The 18,876-nt window shown below is 39.5% G+C and overlaps 1 protein-coding gene across 3 annotated transcripts in view; it reads right to left on the bottom strand.

The window, feature by feature from the left end:
• PRRX1 (paired related homeobox 1) overlaps positions 1 to 18,876 on the bottom strand; it is a 95,628-nt gene that overhangs the window by 13,578 nt on the left and 63,174 nt on the right. For 2 of the 3 annotated variants that reach the window (XM_070267663.1, XM_001495718.5), the window contains one exon: positions 12,950 to 13,469. The exons of the other annotated variant lie outside the window; for it this stretch is intronic. Coding sequence is in view for 1 of the 2 variants with exons in the window: in XM_001495718.5 (XP_001495768.1) it covers positions 13,331 to 13,469 (139 nt within the window). In the remaining variant the exon portion in view is untranslated. Of the gene's footprint in view, positions 1 to 12,949; positions 13,470 to 18,876 lie in introns of those variants that run through there. 3 annotated transcript variants of the gene reach the window in all.

Raw genomic sequence — 18,876 nt, 5'->3', positions numbered from 1 at the left:
CATTACTTTGCAGCTCAAGTCATTGATCAACAACTATTCCTACAACTCAAACCCTTTGTCACAGGGTCATTCAAGGAGCTTCTCTTTCTGCTACTACATACTTTATTGGTATCTCCAACTTTTTCTTCGAGTTGTATGATCATATTACTTTTTAATCAACTTTATTGAAATATGATTTACATACAAGAAAATATGCATATTTTATGAATATGGTTTGATGAGCTTCAACAAAGGTGTGATGTCATGTGGTCCACCGCCCCAGTCAAGACAGAGAACAATTCCATCACATCAGAATGATCCCTTGCAACCTTTGCAATCAATCCTCCAAACCCCACCCCCAGGCAACCCACTAAATTTCTATTCCTCTGGATTAGATTGTCTTTTCTAGAGTTTCATGTAATGGAATCAAACTTATATACTCTTTTATCTCTGTCTTCTTGAATGCAACATAATGTTTTTGAGATTCGTCCATGTTATTGCGTGAATCAATAGTTTTTTCCTTTTCATTGCTGAGTAGCATTCAGTTATACAAATATACAATACATGTGTTTATTCATTCACCTATTATGGGCATTTAGGTTGTTTCCATTGGGGGCTACTATGAATAAAATGGCTATAAACATTTGTGTATAGGTCTTCATATAGACAAATGTTTTCATTTCTCTTGGATAAATATCTAGGAGTGGAATTCTCCTTGGTAATACGGTAACTGTATTTTCAGCTTGGTAAGAAACTGACCAACTGTTCTCCAAAGTGATTATATCATTTTTTATTTCCACCAGCAAGATTTCCAGTTGTTCCACATCCTCACCAACAGTTGATACTGATGATCTCTTTAATTTTAGTGATTCTAGCAGGTGTGCAGTGGAAATTAGACTAGCAAAAGATGTTGCTTTACATAGGTGTTGTTTGGCTTGGGATTAGGAGCCCACTCATGTATTATCTAAAATATATACAAAGTGAAGAGCATCTTGAAATGAGTCCTGTGATTCAAGTGCATTAGCTATTCCTTCAAGGCTTGGGCCATTTGAAATTTTGATAAGCATAAAATGTTTTACCTTTGTACAAATAATTGATTAAAATATTGAGCAAAAGTAGATCTACAATAAAGTCCTGAAATATTCTAATGAAGAAAGATAATCTTGGTATTCAGCCAGTCAAAAATTATATCCAACCTTACTATATCATTATCCATTTCAGATTTCTCTATTTTTTTTCTGTTGGGAAGTAAGAAACTTGGAAAATCCTCTTATTTTCAACTTTCCAGCTACCAGTCTGAGGACAAAGCCATCCAGTAGAATATGACTGATGCCCTGTCACAATAAGTTTCTTAATTTTTAAAAGGCCTCCAAAACTGAAGATAAACAAGTACTTTAGCATATCCTAATCTACTGGTTTACTAATCCTGACAATTTAAAGGAGTGTAATAAACACGTCCTATCTTCTTGTGGCCATATTCTCTCTTCCTTTTTCTTAAAAAGCATCCTCTCAATAGTTTTCTGGGAAGCAAAGTCAAATAGGACTTAAATTTCAGCAGGGAGCCTGGATTTACCAAAAGACCAAACACAGATATTGCTTCATTAAATCAAGCTTGATTCACTTTTCTAAAGGATCCTTAAGGAAGTTAGTGCTGTCCGGATACAGAGCACATTTTCCAGGACAGATGGAAGGTCAAATTTCCACCCCCTAAGGTACTGCACAGTAATGGATTACAATGTCTCAGTGAATGAGAGTAACATCAGCTTTCAGGAAGCCCAGCTGCTCTGCTCCCTCAGGCTCCATCTTATATAGAGCAGAGCAGGCCTGAGCATAAGCTAATCTGAATATATGTCTGAGATCATCAAACTTATTGTTATGCAACACACAAGATTATTACTGTGTGCAGGTCAGTTTAGTACATTCAGGAATCTCCCACAGCCTCCATAGATTGACATGAGTTCAGTCCAGGTACATTCCTGAACTCAATACAGTAGGATGAGGGCAAAGGTCAATTGCTCTGATGTCTCCGGGAGCCAGACCAACAGGGCCTTAGACTGGCTGTAGGTCTTATTCCCTAGACACATATAGCTACAAGGTCTGTTATCTCCTTTCCTTAAAAGGTGGAAACAACTTCCTGGACCTACTCTTCTGGAATATGTTCTGCTATCTGTAGCTTTCAAACATGGCTATGATGTTTACTTTATCATATTTCTTTCGTTAATGATATTGTATTTTACTAATTTACAATAAGATGGTGGTCTATATGAGTTCTTTCATATTTAAAAAGCATTTTATATTGTCAATATTCATAAAGATCAAGATGGTTAATTGTCCTGTTCAACTCTTCTATCAGCTTCCTAATTTTTAATTTTCTTTATTACTTACCAAGAGAAGTATGTTAAAATTTCCAGTTGTGATTGTGGATTTCTAAATTTCTTTTTGTAATTCTGTCAATTTATGCTTTAGACATTTTTAAGCTATGTCATTGTGTTAAGCGTTATTTAAAACTGTTATAGCTTCATGCTGTTTGTCTTCTTTACCATTATGTAATGGTCCTCGCCATCCGTTAGCATGCTCTTTGCCTTAAAGTCTGTGTCATCTCTCATTAATATGGATAAACTAGGATTCTTTGACTAGTATTTGTCTGATTTATGTTTTCTTCAAAATCTCATCCTTGTGATTTATGCATCTCTTGTCAATAGGATATTTGCAGGATATTTTTAGTCCCATCTGACCATCAGCAACTTATTTGGTGTTGGGGTGAGATGAGAAGGAGATGCATTCTTACCCTGGGAAGGCAGGGGGTGAGTTAGGTATCTAGTGACAGAGACAGCGGGGGCATGTGGGAGTCACTCCAGACTTCAACTTTTTGAGGCTTGGCCGACAATTCCGTAATCATTAGTGGACCTGCATGATGACTGCTTTTATCCTCACTTGAGTGAAAGCAGTTAATTTTAAGAACACTCTTTGAAAACTCACCTGGAGCCAGGAAAGGAGAGGTTGGGGCTCAGGAGAAACAGGGAATGCTGTCCACGCTGGGGAAGTTTCCCCACAGCTGACTGGCATCAAACACTCCATCCCTGACAAGGAGGGGCATTGCACAGACAGGAAACAGTGGGGAGGATTGAAGCAAAGCACTTCCGGGGCTTTGCCTTCACTCAAAAATTAGCTCTGTGCTCTCCTGCTTTGGGGCTGGGCTATTCTGTGTTCCTAAAGAGAAAATAGAAATTCAGCGGAACTCAGTCCTGTTCTGTAGAATTTCCATTGGGGTGGGGACAGGGGCTTCTAAATTTCTGAGTACCATTTTTGTATCCAAGGAAAAAACACCAAAAACCAAAAGAACTGAAAACCTTCACTTTTTAGCTGGGCAACAAGAAAAACATCTCGTGTATACTTCTGGAAAGAGCAGGGCAGTTGCACGTTCTATGCACTCCCTCTTTTCCTTTCTGCATCTTTCCTCCACCTCTTGCTGCCACACTTCACTCATCTTTGAATTCCTTCTGCTAAATTGCCAGACAGAGAGCCTAGACCTCCTGACCTACATCCCTGACTCTCTGTATCTGGGTTACCCGTTGATAGTATGGAAGAAAAAGGAAATCTACAGTGTGATTCAAGTAGGATGTTAACCCTTTATGTATGTTGTCTCATTTAATCCCCCCACCAATCTATGGTGTAGGTCTCATTTTACAAAAGAAGAAAAAAGACAGGGATAAGCAATTTCCCAAGATTGTACTACAAGTAAGTAACTAAGCAGGGACTAGAAACAAAGTCCATGCTTTTCCCATTACATCTTGTCATCCCCTAAAATTCCCCTCTGTGGAGTTCCCATCAATGTTTGTTATTCTGTAACAGGCCTCTCATACCCCACACACAGACCTCTCTTTTACCCCTATCTGACGCATCAGAACTATGTCCTATTCCTTAAGACCATGCAGGAATGATAACGGCTAATAATAACTTCAAGGTATGGGTTACCTCAAACAGTGCAGGCAACGGGAGACTCCTGGAAGGCCGTACTGTGAAGGCAGGAATTTAGGTCCAGTAGTAAACCGGGAGAGATATCTTTGTAGAAATCTTTCAGAGACATTGCCTCTTCTATGCCTGGAAGCTTGATTAGGTAAGTTAAGTTATACACAGGGGTTTTTTTAGTCTTTTAAAAAATGTATTATAACATCCTTCCTTCTTGCTTGAACGAAGTCTAGGATTACACAAACACACTCACCTCAATCTGGCATCTCCTGCTGCTGAGTTTGTAAGACATACAGGCCCATTCTTTCTTTTCCACATTTAACCAATTTTGAAATATGAAATTACAGAGATCAACATCATGAACATGCTGTACTTACCACTCAGCTTTTCTCAAACTTTAATGTTTGTCATATTTGCTTCTCATATTTTTAATTTTTTATTTATTTGTATTTTTATTTTTTTGAGGAAGATTAGCCCTGAGCGAACATCCCCTGCCAATCCTCCTCTTTTTGCTAAGGAAGACTGGCCCTGAGCTAACATCTGTACCCATCCTCCTCTATTTTATATGTGGGACACCTGCTACAGTATGGCGTGATAAGTGGTGCGTAGGTCCACACCCAGGATCCAAACCGGCGAACCATGGGCCGGCAAATCGGAACATGTGCACTTAACAACTGCGCCACTGGGCTGGCCCCGCCTCTTGTATTTTTTAAGAAATAAAATATTTCAGATGGATTTAAAGCACCCCCCAATCTTATCTCCTACCTCCTTAATCAGGAATTTTTTTTCCAAAGCATCTTTTATATTTTTACCACGTACATATATATTTACAAACAGTATATGATTTTAGTGTGCTTTTTAAACTTTATAAAAACAGCGTTATACATCCTTCTGCAGCTTATTTTTTCCCCTTAAAGTTATGTTTCTGAGAGATATCCAAGTGGATATATGTAGCCGTGGTTCATTTGTTCATTTTTGTTTCTGAATAGTATTCCATAGTGTGAATATATCACACTTTGTTCTTCCATTGATGGACATTTTGTTTGTTTCCAATATTTTGTTATTGCAAACCATGCTGCAATGAACATTTCTGTTCATGTCTTCCTGTGCACATGTGTGAGTTTCTCTAGCTGTCCAGGATTGCTAGCCTTATTTTACCTCTGCTTAAGTGAGTGACACTAAGTAAATAAATATGTGTCTCTAGGAAATAGTTTTCAGATGCCTTCAATTTATAGATGACCTGGCTATCTTCCCTTTAGGAATGCTGCCTTTTTTTAACTAGGATAACATTTTGAGAGATTTTTCAGGAACTTCAGAGTGTCAGGCATTAATTTATTGAAAGTGTTATTTAGTGTATTCATTTACTACAACATTCAATTACTTAATTAGGTAGAATCCAAAGGGCACAAGATGATACATAACTATATATTAAAATATTCAAATATCCAATGTGGAAGAATAGAATGTGTGGTCATTGAAAGCTATAAGTCTGTGAGTTACCAGGATCTTGAAATGCAGGTGATGTGGAAGGAAAGAAGGAAGTAAGGGAGGAAGGAAAGGAGAGAAAGAGAGAAGAAAGGGGAAGGAGTTGTATTAGTTAGGTTGGGCTGAGCTGCGGTGAACAAATAGACCTTGTCACATAATGGTTCAGCAGAATAGAACCTTCTTTCTCTGTCTCATGACACTCCAAGATGGTTCCAGGTGAGTGAGGATTTCAGCTTTACTTCCTACAGTCGCTTGTCAGGGTCCCAGGTTGATGGTTGCTTTACCTTCTCTAAGCTGTGGCTCCCAAAGTTGACCAGAAGTTGTCATATCAGGAAGTCAGATGGAAGAAAGAGCAAGGAAGAGGGCAAATGGGAGAGATGAGCCAGGATTGAACTTGTTAATTACCATTTCTGCTCACATTCCATCAGCCAGAAACTGGTCACAAGACCACATCTAACTATAAGAGATGCCGGGATTTCATGTTTGTACAGAAAGAAGACTGAATGGACTTTACTGAAATGCTAGTTCTGTATTCCATAGGAAAAAGGAAAGAAGCTGATGTGGTTTTAATTCAAGTATTTCCAGCAAATATTTGCCAACATTAGTAAAAAGAAATAGTTAATACCAGTTGAGCTGGAAAACAATTTACCATCAACAGTGCTTTGTCTCTTCTTCCTTGCTCTGGAGGATCTGTACTACTTTTGTCTATCTACATTCCATTTCCTTCTCCTTCTTCTGGTAGCAACAGGTCCCAACTACTCAATCTACATAATTTTGGGGACAATGTCCCTGGCAAGAAGAACACACCTTTTCTTAAGCATACCCAAAAGTTTTCTTAAGAACACCCAAAAGCATAATTGGAGGTAATGAGTGACACGCAGGTTTGGAAAATGATCCCGGGAAACATGAACAAGGGACTGAGGGAATAATAATGTAGAAAGGGAAAACCAATGCAAGGATGTGCTATCAGGGTGGCCACTACTGCTATGGGGACTGATGCTCAGTAGTTATATGCCTGTAGACAAAAGTGGAGAACATTTATCCATTGGTTCAGTTGAGGTTCTATCTATAGGATGCTGGAAATATCCTGGGCACTGAGTGCTGCAGTAGTGACTAGAGCTAGAGGTGAGGACAAGAGGAGTTGTATTGGCACTCAAGTGGTGCCTGATACAGGCAGGCAAGCCTGGGCTGGATGCTTGGTACACCTCCACGCCCAGGGCACAGTGATTGGGTCTTGGGTGTGCACAAACCAAGCCAAGACGTTAAAGACCTCTCCCAGGATTTTTATACCAGGAGCTTGCTTATCAGATCTTTTTTCCAAAGTGGAGCGGATAAAGTCCACATCTGCCAGTAGGCTGCAGAGATGAGAGACAGACAGACAGTTCTGGTGATGTCAGGTCTCAGTTCCAGGACCTGAGTTTCTCAGAGCTGCCCTGATTCCTATAACTCCTCCTTTCATTCTGTGATCTACTCCATCCATCTAATAATTCCCCTAATTAAATACTTCAACCTAATTTCAATTGTGTTTTTACCACTTGCAGCTGAAATGTCCCTGAAGATATAGAAATGGATAGATAAAAGTGGAGTGTAATTTGTTATAGTCCTTCAAACCTAGAACGAGATGACCTGAGGAATTTTGTGGAATAGGGAGGATCTCAACCCAGTGCTGGATCTCCACGACCCCTGAGGGTCAGACCATAGCAGACTCTGTGAAAGGTGAAAGAATTTCCCCCTTTTCAAGTAAAGTTGGACGTTTGGAACACAGTGGAAAGTATTGGGGCTTAAAGGGAGCTAGAGAAATGACTGGCAGTCTCCTTTCTTGGCCCCTTCCCAAACCTCTCTGCTTCCCCTCTCCCCACAGGCCTGATAAAAGGTATCAACCCCCATCCACTGTAAATTACAATATGCTAAGATGCTGCCTGAAGATACGGAGCAGATCAACTCTGTTCAAAACTCTTTGGTCACCCTGTCCCAAGGCTGAAGACTAGATGATGGCTTTAAACTAAGTTCCATAGGGATGAGCAGAGCTCTGAGTCCCATTTCTAAGAGAAAAAAAAGTGGGGCCAGGATAGATTCAGATGCAAGAATTAGGACTCAACATGATTTCCAGCACTGATTTCTAGTTAATGGTGTCTGCAGAAATTGAATCAAAAGGGAGCCACGCCAGGTCTTAAGGGAGGTGTGTCTGGCTCATCTACTTGGATGCTGGTACAGTGCCTGTGCAAGAGCACAAATGAAAGCCCCTATATTTACATCCATACATTTATGTTATAAATCAAGCTACCAAACTGTTAAACAAATTACCTTCTACCCTCCTACCTTAATGAATACACCTTCCTAATGACCTGAAAAGCCAGGTTTACATTTAGAATCCTCAGACTATTTGAAGTCTTTTTCCAGAACATGTCAGTGTAGGGACGGTGGGACCCTGCCCCCCAGCCTGTGGCCTGCCCACTGCTCTTCTCACCCCAGCCCCATCCTGCACCAAAAGCAAACTTGTGCATACACAGGTGGCAACTGCATCATCGTGCATATCCAAAGGTTATCTACAAACCCTGACCCCCAAAACAGTGACCTCCACAGGCCCTGATAGAGGGTTCTGGATCATTTGGACAGAGAATTCCAAATCCCAAGTGCCTAAAGGATGGTCTACAATGAGGGGTGCAGGTTCCAGGTGGGCACATGGGGCTGTCTCCACAGACTCTTTGCCCAGGGGAGGAGCACAATCAGAGGAGTGCTGGTGGGGCCCAGGGCAGGGTGTCTTGCCTGGTCTAAGAGCATGGGTCTCATTCCAGGGTCCAGGATCCCCAGAGCTGCTCTGGCTCCCGCAGCACTGCTCTGGGGTCAGTGGGCAACCTTAGTGTCGCTTAATTAAAGCTGCTTGTAATTTCAACTAGTTTGATAGATCTCTGCCACCTGCAACTGAAAGAATCCTTATTAAAATTGAGCTCTCAGCGCCAAAAGTCTCAAGCAAATATTCTATGGCCACTGCTTCTACTTTTTTTGTAAAGCAATTATTCTTACCATAACTTGCCAAAATTTACCTTCTTCTTCCAGGACTTTGGTAAACTTTTTACTTTAGAGCAAACTTGTTACTCTAGAAATTCACTAATCCAATGGCTGATCTGCTCTACAGCATTTGAGTATATTAAACATCCCTTTCTTTTTGAAAACTTCTCTTTTCTTAATCCTGGATAACAAACAAGCTGATCCTTCTCCAATTTCTCAAACAGCTCCTCGTAAATTGCCTTTGGAGGCCCTCTCCAGAAGTGTGGATGTTCTTTCCTGGGCTGAAACTGCTTCTAAAAGCCATTTATTAGAATAATTATTTGAGTCACAGTGATATCCTCTGTCCTTGAAGCACTCATTCGCTTTTGTACCTCGAGGAGTCACCTCCTTAAACATGAATCCCAAACTTCTATCTCTATCCTTGATCTTGGCTCCAAACCGTACTTCATATCTTCACTTACTGGACTCTTACGTTTTGGTTTTCAAATTCAATAATACATCTAAAACTGCAATTATCATTTCCTGTACCGGATCTCTCCTGTTTCTGTTGATTGTCAGTTTTCTCTGCGATTCATTCTCCTAGTCCCCAGGCTTTGAACCAGTGTTGTCTTCAACTCCTTTCTCTTTTTCCTGCCATGAAGGTCTGTTAATTCTTTCCTTGCAAGAGGTTTCCTAGTCATCCTTTGTTTTTTGCTCCCCTTCTATCTGTTCTTCTGCTTCCAGTTCCTATTCTCCTCTAGTTTATCTTCATTCTTTTACCACAATCATTCTGCTAAAGTAGTGTTTTTTTGGCATGGCATTTTTTTTCTGCTTCATAACTGTCAACGGATCTCTATCGCCTGAGGAAAAGGCCAAACTCCTTTGTCTGACACACGATACCCACCAAGATGAAGACTCAACTCCCATCTCCAGTGTTTTCTTTTATTCTGTTTCAAAATAAACTCTCCGTCCCATCTAGGCCCATATTGCCCCGTCCCTGAACACGAATTCCTCCTTCCTGTATCGCTCCCTTCATGCCGTCTTCTCCACTCCCCCAGTGGAAAGCCCGTCGCCTCCTCTTCTCCTGCCCAAATCCTGGCTGATGCAACTCAGTCCCAGTTCCCCCATGAAACCCTCTCCTACTCCACTTCACAGTCTTTTCTTTCTTCCTCTTCTGAACTCCCGTCTGCTCTATTTGATTGACACTTAGTCATTTGTTGTCTTGAACTGTTGCATACCTTTGTTCACGCTAGAGTTGCCTTCTAAATCAGGTATTAATTTGTATGAAAACAGAAGCTGTGTCTCCAAATTTGGGTTTTCTGTTCTTGCCTCCGTTACCACACACCCAATGCTAGGCACCATAGAAATTTTACTGTTTTGCTTCTTTATTCTAAAATAAAAGGCTGTACTTTATATGAAGTCTGCTTTGTCATATGCTATCTGGTATTGTGGATGCTAAAGATATGGGCAAAAGAGTAGCTACACTCTCGTAAAAGTCCCACCCTTTACTTACTTCCTCCCACCATTGTCTTTGCTTTTGGGGAACAATAGATTATTTTCCTTTTTAGGAAATAATATCACACTCTGATAAAAGTTCTCTTGTTCATAAATCCATCTTACTTTCGCTCTTTTCTGAATGTAACCTTAGATCCTAGCAGATCTGTTTTTGAAGTTCAAAGAGAAAAGAATCAGCAGACTCAAATGTATATAACAAAAGACGACATAGTAGCATCCTTCTTTCTTTTTATTGAAAAGGAATCATTTCTATTCTAGCGCAGACAATGTATATTTTACATCATAAAGCAAGATATAATTTACATATTACATTTCTTATGAAATCTTTATACCCTAAATGTCATTCCCTTTTTTATTCGGTCACCTCTTCTGATTTGATTTAATGTGTCAAGTATCCTACAATTCAGCATCTTGTCTGGGGAGGGATTGGGGGCACAGGCAGTTTGTATGTATTCACCCGTGTCTGGGTACAATGATGGTGAGGAACAGGGGCATGCTTTCATACTTTGTGGCCCTGAGACCCTCTGTTGACGCCTGGCTTAGGAGCCAGAAAGCTACTCCTCCAAATCACATACCAAACTTCTGTTTTTTTAAAATCAATAATAAATGAACAAAACTGAGTGCTTGAACCATGTGTATACTTCTTGATCAGGTGCTTAGATAATAGATGCTTGTGGTATTATTAACCAACAATGAAAGTTCCTATGGCTGACCAGCACTTTATGATATTCCCAGATATTGCTTGCCCAGGCATTGGGTAAAACTGCCCAGTTTCATCTCCCATTTGGGTCATGGCTTCAGTCTTCTCTGTTCCCCACGGAAAATGGATGTCAGCATGAATGCTTCAAAAGGCTTTGTTTCACATAACCCTCTATCTCTTTACTCCCTCTTCTAAGATTCCCCTTCATAGTAAAATCTCTTAATGTGCGATTTCTGTTCCCTGCACTATGACCCAAATCCTCTTTTAGCTGTTCTCCCCAAACTCCAAACTCCAAAAGTTCACCAATGTCTTGGATTAAACTCATTTCACAAAGAATGTTTAAATCTGTTAGGATACACGGTTCCTTTGAAATTTGATAATCTGCAGCAGCTAGTGAGACAAAAGAATTAGTTGAGAGACTCTTTAGGAAGCAAGTAATGTGTGTTGTTCAGCCAGCCTACATGAACCATTCAGTAAGAAATGTTTCAATACTAGGTTAAAAGAAGAGGGAATCAGTTGATAAGAGCAAAATGCTTTAGATGAGCTTCCTTCTCGTTATCAAAGGAAGTAACAGAATCAACATTTGAAATAACATTTTCAGTTTGGTGGCTATTTGACTGAAAAAATACCACCGTTTTCTCAATCTGATATGCCCAAGGAATAACAAATGTGTGCTAAAAGTGCATCTTAAACTTCAAATTCCTTTTCTGTACTCAAAGTTGGCATAGTTGGCCAAAATCAATCTAAAGCTTTTTAATCACTGATAACTAAAATTATAAGAGCCAAGCTGGTCAGGATGGAAATATGTCAAAAATATGTCTATTCTGTGTGTCTTAAATTATTCTTTGGTCAAACGATGTGATTTTTGAGAGGTCTGTAAATTATAAACCTATTTCCCCTTTCCAAATGCAAGGTTATAAGTATATACAGCAAGGTCGCATTCCCTTGCTAGAAAACCAGGCTTCCAGGTACTGTATCCTTCTATTAACTTTCAGAGTCCCTTTCCTCCCATGGCTACAAAGTGCTGGACATACAGAGAACACAGGAAAGAGCGAAGGAGCGAATGAACAGAGCCTCACAACACCCCTGTGAGGTAGGTAAGTATTGTTAAACCCATTTTGCAAAAAAGTAAACTGAGGCACAGCATGGTAATGTGGTTTGGTCAAGTCCACCTGACAAATTAAAAAAGCACAGCTGGAAACAAGGGGAAAGAAACAAAGAAAGGTCAGTCCTGGCTCCCAGCCCTAGATACTAAACTTTATTTCAAAATATTAGAAAACTAAAATAACCCACAATTACCATTTAAACTTTTACAATTTAGGCAAATCTTTAAGCATTCCACATAAACCTGGGTCTTTCAGGTTCCTGTTGCATAGAGACAGGGCAGATGACTAAATGGCTTTTCCTCCTCTCTCTAAGAGGAATTCTCATGACAGATCAGGATGTGCCAGCATTCCACCAGAGCTCAGGCTCCAAACTCATGGACATTTTTATAGCCTCAATAGTTTCTAATTTATTTAAAGTCCCAAGGTAAAAATAAAACCTGTTCTCAAACAGCTGCCCTATCGATTGCTCTGTGGCCTTAATGAGAAAGCAAGGAAACAGGATCCCTAATGGAACATCTCATCGCTATAGAGGTAAGGACAGTGGTGGTGGTGCGAAATTTGCATTTCGTAGTGTTTGAGAAACTGCAAACTGAAGCTTGCAAGAATATTTTATATATATATATAATATATAAATATATACAGTATATATATAAGTGTGCATCTGACTACCCTTAAGGCACCAAAGAGATGTAGGCCATGCCTTTCACAACTCAGTCTTTGTTTTCCTAGAGAAATTTCCCTCCCTCTCTCAAGTGAAAAATATTTCTTCTATCAAATAGCCCACGATAGCAAATCATTCAAAAACAACAAATATTGTTAACTTGAGATGGCTGATTGTTTGGATGGGGGTGAGGGGTGGTAGTGATGGCAATATTATCATCTATATCTTAGAGCTTAAATCTAGAGCTTATATCTAGAGCTTAAATCTAGAGCTTAGAGCTTAGAATTAGCCAGACACAGCCAATCACATTGAATCAGAGAGGCCAGTGACCAGATGTTGTGCACAATTGCTTTTTTTCCAGTAGCTGATGGAAAAATCTTACCATGACCGACAGAGATGGAGACAATGAGAAAGGGAATCATGTCTGGCACAGATTCTTCAGAAAGACTTTGGCTTTTCAGAAGTTCTTAGAGCTTCTATACAGAGAATTGGGAAGATGGATAGGGTAAGGCACTGAGGTTCCAATAGGTCATTGAGGAGACTATAGACAATTGTTCTGAATATTTATATGGTTTCTTTGGCTGCTGTAGATTTTTTTAAAACCCATACATCATTGGGGTGGGTGGTCTGAACCTAACAGAAGAAGCTCGGAGTATATTAAGCAAAGCGCATGAATAGAAGGAAAAACAAAATTAACACACACAGAAACAAGTGGTGGTGGTATCCCAGAGGGAGGAGGAACATTTGGTAACTAATTTTCATTTTGCTCCTCTCCTGCTTTTCTCTGCCATGGTCCCAATATTTTAGTTCTGTTTTTTGTTTGTTTGTTTTTATTTTTTTTTTTCCAGCAGATGAAGAAATGACAGAGCAGGATAGGTGTCTTATGGTTTTTGATTTCTTCTCGGGCCTGTTTATTTATTTTTTTCCTCAGTTGACTGTTGGCACCTGGTTCCTCTGTAAACTATATTCCTTGGCCTTCAGTCTCAGGTTGGCAATGCTGTTGGCCATGTTGATGCCCTGTGCAGGGCTATTGTTGGCACATGTGGCAGAGTAAGTAGCCATGGCGCTGTAGGGACAAAGGAGAGAGCAGGGAGAATATCAGGCATTAGTTTCACAAAGCTGCAAGTCTGCGCCCCAGAGGGATGCAACTCTCAAGGTGTGGGCAGGCAAGGGCGGGAGTTGGACTAGACGACCTCTGAGGTCCCTCACAGCCCCAGATTTCCAGGAGTCTAAGGCCCTTGGGAAAGGGTGGTAGTGTTTTGAAGGGCAGGGGACAGCAGTGGAGAGTGGAGCAAGGCAGGGGCAGAGGTATTTGCTGTGTTGGATACAGTGAGTAACGATTTATTTCTGGGGTGAGAGAAGAAAGTTGCTTATGTTGAGTAGCAGGTGTTTCATCAGCTGAACAATTAAAACAGTATTTAATCTCTCTTCCTGCCTACATCACCAGCCTGTAGGAGCAAGGAAGAAGAGAAGCAGGCATTTGAAAAGAAGTTAAAGGGCCTTCTTCATTCTAGGTAGCTGACTTTAACTCGAACATATTTTCGATAACCAATAAACACCATATTAAATAGTGCACTTGGAGAACCATTTAAACAGACCAAGATAACTTCTCTGCCATTCTGGGTTCGCTGGCTGATAGGATAAGTATTGCTGAATCAAGAGCTTCCCATCCCGATTGGCCTGGAGTTTATAGCTTCTCCTTAAAGTACTTGAGTAGCTCACGCTGCCTTTTGGGTCAGTTATTTAGAAAACGTTTAAATCTCCCAGACAAACTAGCAAAGTCTCCAGTTTCAGGATTCGTGACCTCAGAGGTAACTATTTCTCATTGTCCTTATTGCTGAGAAAAACCTGAAGTTGTTTCTCATTGTCAGAGATTGTAATTAAAACCTAGGAATACCACTGGGCAGAAATTTGTAACTAGCAGTTTTCTATTAATTGCAGCCATGAATACTTTCTAAAGGAAAAACTAATGGTTTCTTAGACATGGATGCAAAATATCCATTACGTTATAAGAAACAGTTAAAAGGAAACTCATTTTAATTAAATGAAAATGTTTCTAGTTGTTGCTAAGATTAGCAAAACCCCTTTCAACTGAGGACTGGAATGAGATAGACTTATAAATGGAATGACATGTGCTCTTCTGTTGCCTGCATTCCAATGCAATTTTGTCAGCCACACAGGAGTTTGTGGTTCTGGGGATCAAGTGACAGACCAGAAAGAGAGAAAACTAAAGCTACTCTACACATAGAGAGACTGTCATTAATACTTATTTGGGACACCAAATGTAAGTCTTATAGTCAAGACTTATAATCAAGTCTTATGGTCAAGACTCACAATAGCCTATTGCAGCTCAGTGACTAGCAATTAACCCAGGAAAATTAGGTTAAAGAAAAATAATTGGTCCCAGATCACTAGTTCTTTCCAGAAATACACATCATTAGCTTAAAATCTTTGTAGCACTGGCATGTGTGTGAGCATGTGTGTGTGTGTGTGTGCATGTCTTATGGCAGGAGAGGGAAGACTCAGAAGGGTTCCAAAAGAATCCTACATTCTTCCATTTCATTTTTCCCTGCGTCACTCCTACTCATTTCAGGGTAGATGATCTTAACCGTCTACACAAAGTTAGTTCTCCAATAGCATCCTGTAATTTGCCTTTTAGCACGTATTTTGACTCCTCAACTGCAAGCCCATAGATTAGACACCACATGTGCCTTGTTCACCACTGTAGCCCCAGGTAGAATGGACACCATACCTAGCATATATTTGGCATTTAAGAAAGTACTTAACAAATGAGTAAATAAATGGGAAATAAATTGATATAGTATGATTAAATTGATTCCTGCTCCACGTCATTGATCTCTGTCATCCAGCAGTGAGTAATGATTCTAAAAATATTTTCCCCAATATGCTTTTATTCTGAGGAACTAGTCTTTCCTGTTAATTTTTCTGTCTTAATAGAATGAGCAAAATACTAAGGGACATGACTAAGCCGAGGCTGATGACTGCAGATTCTCAGATCTATCAAAAATATCTGTTAATAGTAAAGAAAATGAACAAATATTAGTGCAGGTGGGATTTATAGACTAGACTATGACTTTTGCCACCATCTACCAAAAGACAGAGGCAGAAGAAGAGTCCCCAGTTAAAGCAGGTTTCAATTAGGAGTCAGATAAATGATCAGAACAACCCTTTAAAATGGGACAAGGTTTTTTTTAATAATATACCAGGAAATTTCATTTATTTTCAAAACCCAAGTAGATATCGTCATTTAATTCCTACATGAATGGCATGCTCACACTGAAGACTCCACCAGGAGAATATGCAAATGTGTAAATCCTATACCCAAGAAATTTCTAGGATATACCGAAATCTAAGATTTCAAAGAAATCAAAGATCTAAGTAGGTAAAAAAAAGAGAGACGATTGGATTTGGGAAATGTACCTAAGTTATAGATCATGGAATTAACCAAGTCAGTCTTTCTCAACCAGATTTCTGTGAGAGAATTCAGCCCTAAAGATGCGACATAGTACTATTTAACATGCATGGGAGAGAAGCTGGAATTGTGAGTTATCTGTATTATTTGTTAAGTACTGAGAATAATTTTGAATGACTTCTGAAAACAGAAGCTGAAACTACATGAGACAGCACAAAGAAAAAATTGGCAAATTGTAGCTTGTCATGGAGTATTGTGCTTTTAAGTACTTGGCCTTCTGAGGGATATGTTTTCTATCCTTTGAGATTCTGCACAACTAATTCCTATTTAATAGAAATTCTCTCCTTTTTCGATCATCAGAGGTATGGTCTATTTTTCTCAGACAAAGAGAACTGGAAACTTGGGGCGTTATTTGAGTTTACTAAAGATGCTGTTACTATTTTCTAGAAATTTGTACTATAGTTGTGATTTCAATTTTACCTATTATATGACCATTTTTTCTATAGTTACTTTATAGTTTACTAAAGTCATCTGATATTCTAAAGACTTAGTGTGGTAACGTAGTTCTTGGAAATACTGAGATTTTCTCTCTAATGCAGCCCAGATATTAATATCCCAAATGAGATGAATGTTGATCCACTTTCCATCTCAAAAACAAATTAATGGAAATTAGGGTTATATTTTGCACAGGAAATTTGATTTTCACTGAGACATTCTCCCTTAAATGGCAGCCTGTGTTTCCAGATTTGAGAAGAGCACCCTTGTCTGGTTGTACTGTGGTGGTGTTATCATTAGTGAGGCCATGACACTGCCTTGTAGGAAGCCCTCAAGTTAGTGGGGCATGAGGATAAAAAAGCAGTCAAATTAATGAGTGAGTTTTGCAGTTCCCTAGGAGCTTGATAAGAGGCAACACTTTCACTTGATAAATGTTTAGGAAAATTATAAACTTTCAAAAATTGATCTAATTTAGTCCAGCATTACATAGCTATAAGAAGTAAGAGTCAGAGGCAGTCTTCATTCACAGCCTCTGAACAAGCATTTAGAATATAGAACTCTACAAGTAAAGACTATAGTGACATTTTGTGCACACACTCAAGAATTAGGAGTCTGTTTTCCCTCCAGAAGCTTAGCATTGGTCTAGTTTCTCAACTTGAACTGAAAGTGCCATATAGGCAAGCGGTGAGTAGTCCTTTGACATACCAGTGACAAGCAAGACTTGTTACAGGTCAGAAAAGACAGAATTAATGAGTGGATATTCTAAGAGCAGCTTAATCATGCTTTAAAAACAGCATTAGAAGTAACATGGAGAGGACCCACTTCCCAAAGTGACAACAGATGCAAGAGAGCCTTGAGTGACTGCCAATCTGAAAGATTGTTGATGACCACCTGTTTTCCATGTCATCAAAACTTCTGAAGCTCTGTGTCAGGAACAGAAAGAGAACCTTGAAATATTTTCTCACAAGACAGAAACCAATGAGAGTAATTAGCTGTTTTCAACCAATTTTATAGGGCCATTCAAACCATGTAAAATGACCACTCATTCCTATGCAGGATTATGCTTCCTGGGATTAAAAAAGTGAGATTAAAACTAAGTGATTTATACAGATCAAGCACATAACACCAAGAGCCTGCTTATCAACACCAAGCCCATTGGACTTGGCTTCTATGTAAGACCCACCTATTCCTGCAACAGGATGCAAACATAAGCTGAGTTCTGGGACTAGGTTTGTAGGGTTTGGCTAAAGCACCATTTCTGTTTAGTTTTTAAGAAAGTAAAGTTCTTTGTGTCTGTGACCAAGAAACTACATTGCCAAATAAAGTACATTGAGGAATTAGAGATGAAAAAGAAATGCTTGCGTCCCATCTGTTGATTCAGCAAATCTGCACTGGGACTTGTGCAGAGCTGACACATTTAAGTAAGCTTGAAATTTTTCCATCTCCATATTTGGAGATTCCTAACAGATGGAGTTCAGCCATGGACAGCAGAATGCTAACCACCAGCAGGGTTAGAGCTCTGTGTTCACTGGGGACAAATCATTTTTGATCACTTCAACCTACCCTGAAAGGTTGTCATGAAGAAGAATGCATTAAAATGACTGCCAAACACCAAAGAAGTATGGAAAATACTATACATGGTATGATTTTAAACCAGGAAACTTAAGGACATCTGCCCATCCACTTTCCAATCGCCCACGGTGTAAGTCCACAAATCACAAAACGATTGAGGAGAGCTGGAGGAAAAATAGTACCTGACTCAGTTTTCACCTCTAACTTTGTTTTCTATTTGGCCCTTTTGGACAAATGATGACAGGCTGTTGAAAATTTCACCCCAAAGACAAATCTGTCAGTGAAAGAATTTGTGTGCCTTCCTGAGGTCCTAGCGTCTCACCAGCTTGGGATTTTTCCAAAGGCTGTACAGCTTGAGGTTTTTGCCACTCTGTCTGTCAAGTGTAGAGGATGGAGACCATCTCTCTGGTCAGTGCAAGAACAATGGAGGTGTACTTGCTTCATCTAAGAAAATTCAATACCAGTTTTCCTAGGGAAATTTACTTTTAAAGAGAGACCCTACAAATCCTTTTGGAAGTGATCTTTTGTTATTTAAATAATCATTTCTAGGTTCTGGTTTTAAAATTCATAAGTTGATTTTTTAAATGTATATTTAGCACTTAAAATGGACATACTTGACTACATTTCATTGATAAGCCTTCAGTTTGCACTACATGTCCAGTGATCCTTCTGCCATCTTTCTAGAAAAGTTTTTATATATGAAGTCTTGCATCTTTCTATTGTCTCAGGATCTTTTTGAAATGCACCTTTCTTACCTCTAGGTTCCAAACACCCCTGAGACATGCTGTAGGGAAATTATTGGTAGCTCAATGTTAGATACAAGGCTACATAAGAGATTGATGATCCAACCAGCCTGAGGAACAACAGGAGCCAGGACAAGAACACAGTTCTTCCAAGCCTGCCCCATATTCTACAGTCATCTAAAGCTTAACTATTCAAAGTATGTACCGAGTGTCCACAGCATCAGCATCAC

Source organism: Equus caballus, chromosome 5 (genome assembly GCF_041296265.1).
Source record: "Equus caballus isolate H_3958 breed thoroughbred chromosome 5, TB-T2T, whole genome shotgun sequence".
In the NCBI taxonomy this organism is placed as follows: Eukaryota; Metazoa; Chordata; class Mammalia; order Perissodactyla; family Equidae; genus Equus; species Equus caballus.
The sequence above is the reverse complement of the archived record's forward strand: the minus strand, read 5'-3'. Positions and strand labels throughout refer to the sequence as shown.